The sequence below is a fragment of the Lupinus angustifolius genome, chromosome LG12, assembly GCF_001865875.1.
Source record: "Lupinus angustifolius cultivar Tanjil chromosome LG12, LupAngTanjil_v1.0, whole genome shotgun sequence".
Classification (NCBI taxonomy): Eukaryota; Viridiplantae; Streptophyta; class Magnoliopsida; order Fabales; family Fabaceae; genus Lupinus; species Lupinus angustifolius.
The window spans coordinates 12,553,374-12,558,226 of record NC_032020.1 but is presented as its reverse complement, the minus strand read 5'-3'; the positions used below and the strand labels follow the sequence as shown (position 1 = coordinate 12,558,226).

The window sequence follows — 4,853 nt, the reverse complement described above, 5'->3', positions numbered from 1 at the left end:
ATATACTGACTATGTATAAATCTTTACACTATCAGTACATAAATATTATCCAAGTTTATCCCATTTTGTTGATATTATCCAAGTTTGTTAAAATATTGGTAAAATCTACATATCAGTCACTTCATGCAATGCTTGTAAAACATTATCAAATGTCAAGACATGTTATCATAGATATTTATCAAGGAAAGGATAAGCTTAGCAATTTCAAAGAGCCAATTGATAGGCTATGGATACAAAGGCAACAACAAAGTAGGAGATACCAATCACACAAACATGTTTGAAGCCCTTTTTCACATGGCTTCCTCATACACAATTCAGACATGATACCCATCTTCCCATTGTATTGGAAAAAGATATATTTAAACTAAACAATTTCAGTCAGCATTATCACATATATATAAGTAATATCCTCAGTGCACCAAACATAATAACACATCATATCTGGAATCATTTAAACATGATGGTATTATTTTTTGTCGGTTATAGTTCCAAGAACAACATTGCTCACCTGTCACATGTCACATTATTGTTAGTAAATCTTGGTAAGCTCAAAAGAAACAGAAGGTTTAGTCAAATGCAATAAATAGATAAATACATATGCGAAGTTACAAAAAAGAAGTGAAAAGGTAATTGTACCAAATTTCCATTTGAATCGATAGACATTGGATTTTCTACTATGACAGTTTGATTAGGAGATTGGGGCATTGACTGCAGGTCATAAAATAGAATTATATGCATAAGCAGTGGATACCAGAATAAAAAACCACAAATAATTTGAATCATAAATAATCACCCNCCCTCCCTAAAAAATAAATACAAATCTTACTGTTGAAGTAGAAGAAACTGTTGCAGAGTTGGTCATTCCATTAGGACTATAGTCAGGAAATAGAAACATTTCATTCGGCATCTGCAAAAAGTTACTTAAGTTTAAAATGACTAATAAACTTTTGGGAACAAAGTCAAATGTATAAATTAACATAATTGAACCAATGTATACTTACACTGACAACAGTAACATAGTGACAGATTGCGCATTTAACAGAGGAAGCTCCATTAGAATACATGAGTGTTGTTCGACAATTCCCACAATCAATGTAGGTGAATTGATTAGATGCTTTATAAGACAAATAGAAAACCCATCAACGGGAAGTTAGTAAACAACATATAGTAGACTAATAACCATGAGTTATTATAATATAACAAGGAATTCATAATTGGAATGAGTTAAGATGAAGAGAATAGAAGCAATCAAATCATACTGCCTAAGCACCCAACATCTTGCAGAGTAAGCAACAACATCTTATGCATAAGGTCTTCATGGTAGAGCTCCAAAGAGCACGATAAATAACATTCATCAACACAATTACCACAAAGATAAAATAGACAATGAACTAATAGCACCACCAAACCTTGGACAAAATGCAAGGAATCAATGAGATTTTTCAACAATGAATCCAAAATGTTTCTATATTTTCATGATCTCGGATCATTTTTCTCCAGATTCTAAAAAAAGGGAAAGAAGTAAGGATAGAAACAACTGACAAACATCTTCATTGATTTGGTATACTCGATGATATTTTGCATGAATGCAAAAGTTAAGGTTCTATTTGTTTGCAAAGAATTAGTTTCTTTAGGAAGAAATGACATAAAAACATATTTTCTTCGTAAATAAAGTTCACAATTAGTATGAAGGCTAGAAAGGACCTCAAACACCAGCAACACCATGAGCAAATTCAACCCAACAACCCCATTCACAGTCTCTCATCAACATACATCTTAAAACATACACTACAAGGGTAGAAACGAAACATGAAATATCACCTTAAAGCAACCCTGCTTGCTCCCACATTAAGAATTGGTAACCCCATTTATGATTAATCATATTCAATATCAATGACCAAGCAAATCAACAAAGCATCACGACATTTACATAATAGAAAACAAATGTTTTCTAGCAAATCAATATGTAGTTCGTCGAAATCAATACTAAACCACTAGGATAATATGTTTGGCAATGAACAAGTATAGTACCTGGCACACGGTTTACAGTGCCGCAAGAGGAACAACTCACACTTGCAGCTCCACATACGTATGTTAGCATTCTCCTACATTCTCCACATAAAAGTTGACATACTTCCAAATCTGAGGAGACATATATAAGCACTCAATTAGAGTCTAACTACAAGTAAACATTTAATCCATTAGGCTGCATATTTTGTTTGAATCTTCAGCTCCCATATTAATTCCAAAGTAAATAAATTTCATATACCAGAAAGATAAGGACATGATATACAAAGCTATGTAGCATGTAAGTTTTCTAATCTTAAAATTTTAGTAACTAAAACAGAACAGCCTTACTCGGTGGAGGAACAAGGGTAATTGTGTTGCACACTGCACAACAAACATTTGCTGACCCTCTAGGGTAAAACAAAATGCCCTGACAACCACTACACACAAGTTGCCTCTGCGTAGCTGCAAGTTGAAGACCATTCAATTCACTTAGAAACTCAACAAACATGAAACAGTACAACCACCCATATATCAATATCATGAAATTGAGTCAATAACATAATCTTAATCCAAAGAAGTTTAATCTGTGTGACACAATATTCAAATACTGAAACAAAAACATCAAATTTGCAGCAAAATCCCCACTTTGTCTTGCAAGTAGAGAATAAGAACTGGAATTAGAACTAGGCATTATAATTTCACAATACATATTTTGAATTAAAAAACAGTTGGTAGGAGTTATGCAGGCAAATATAAATAAAGGAACAAATATTTGTATACTTCAAATGCCAAACACATCCAAAACTAGAATCATATATGGTCTAAAATTTAAATAAGGTTACCCAGAAACCCAGATCAAAACAAAAATTACAAACAAATAAAAGATACAGCAGAGGGTCTTAGACCCTGCAACAACCGATTCATACAACCATGTTCATAGAAAATACATTTTTTTCTTCTTCGAGTAAACCATGATGTTAAGAAAAAACACAAATAGATTGTAGGTCATATCATCAAGTAGGGAAAAGTTGGCAAAGAATCAGAAATGGCAAATGATGATCTTTGGTTTTGTTTGTTTGATAATTGAGATTAGTTTTTGTGAAGAATTTATGAATCAGAAGAAGCAAAGGAAAGACAAATTAATGCATATCAAGGTTGACCATATTAGTTCTGCCAGGAATAGCATCCAAGGTTCTCTATATATTTCTCAGAGGAATTTCGATGCATGTCAATGTTGTTATTGAAGTTGAAATATGTATTGAAGCAAATTTCTGTACTTTCCAATATTTTTTTTGGAATTATCATTATTAATTGAATTGCGTTGGTGTTGTGGTTAAAGGGCCCACTGTATCTCCCATTCTTGGGAGCTATACTTATTGAGAGAGCAACCACCAACTCGAAAGGAGATTAGTTTCTCACAAAAAAAGATGAAAATACTCTTGTACAAAAAAACTAAAGTTGAAACTATAGGATGAGCTTTCTGAAATAAACAAGTACAACGCAATCAATGGTAATTATATAGAACAAGCCCTAAAAGAAAAAAAAAAGTAGATTAATTTTTATCCAAGTATTCAAAAACATAACAAATTTCATGGGAATCTATAAGGAATCCAAGCATATAGTTTATCCACATGATTGAAGACAATAGTCTTTTTTTGTGTTGTACAAAATGCAAAATCAGGGTGAAGACAATGAGTGCTTCACGAAGGAAAAAAAACAGCTATGTCTATGTCATATATAAAAGTTACTATAAATATAGGATGAATGAAGAATAAAAGAAAGTAATTGCTTTATTACATAACCAGAGATCGATATCAGCAAGACGATCATTCAACGACGCCATTGAGATACAACAACTCAGAACTGAGAGTTAGTAGTGGCCGTTGACTATTTAAGGAGTGAGAAAGCTCATGATGAAATGATCATTTAATTTTTGTCAATTTCCCTTCTCATAAGCATTCAAAACGATGTAGTTTTATGCAAAAGTATTTAAATATTTTTTCCAAAAAAGTAAGTAATGTCACCTAATGTTTATTAATTGTCACACACATTAAATGTGAGATAAAATACATGTTCAGTAAATAAATTAGATAAATGAACAACTTTGTCTGAAGTTGATGATTTTTGGAGAATAAGCTAGACTTGTCTTTTTATAAACTAAAATCATCTATGCAAAAAAGATCATAAACTAATCTAGGTCTTCACTCAATTTTCATGAGTATTATTGTAGTCAACATATATTTTATGAAAAAAAGATGTATACACTGATAGTATAAGAGTTTTTTACGCTGTTATTATATCACTCACCATTCAGTCTCCACCGTCATTGACTCTTCATAAAAATGTAATCAAAATGAAGGATAAATGATGTACTGACTGTGTATACATCTTTATATTGTCAGTGCATAAATATTACACTCATATTTTATTTATGGAATAAATATGTTTTTAGGTAGGTATAAAATATAGTAATTTTAACATTGGTGCACAAATAAAATGTGGGAGTTAAGACTCATTATCCCATTAATTTTTTTATTGTACCAATTTAGTTCCTAAAAATAAAAATATCATCGTGGCTCAAATATTTATAGGCATGTTAATATTGTCATTAACCCATTTAAAAATGAGAAAAAAAGATATTACACTAACACTTACGAGTTTTTTACACTGTCACTGTATCCTCCATCATTCATTTTCAAATATCATTGACTTTTCAAGAAAAATAATCCAAAAGAATTCTGAATAATATACTGACTATGTATAAATCTTTACACTATCAGTACATAAATATTATCCAAGTTTATCCCATTTTGTTGATATTATCCAAGTTTGTTAAAATATTG

At 31.2% G+C, this 4,853-nt stretch overlaps 1 protein-coding gene across 1 annotated transcript; it reads right to left on the bottom strand.

Moving 5' to 3' along the window:
• LOC109362035 (protein LSD1-like) lies at positions 66–3,901 on the bottom strand. The gene is made up of 7 exons (XM_019607609.1): positions 3,808–3,901; positions 2,359–2,472; positions 2,032–2,142; positions 1,002–1,114; positions 827–907; positions 637–708; positions 66–508 (listed from the first exon to the last, which is right to left on the bottom strand). The coding sequence occupies exons 1-7, from the start codon at positions 3,851–3,853 to the stop codon at positions 467–469; spliced, it is 579 nt and encodes a 192-aa protein (XP_019463154.1). The 5' UTR covers positions 3,854–3,901; the 3' UTR covers positions 66–466.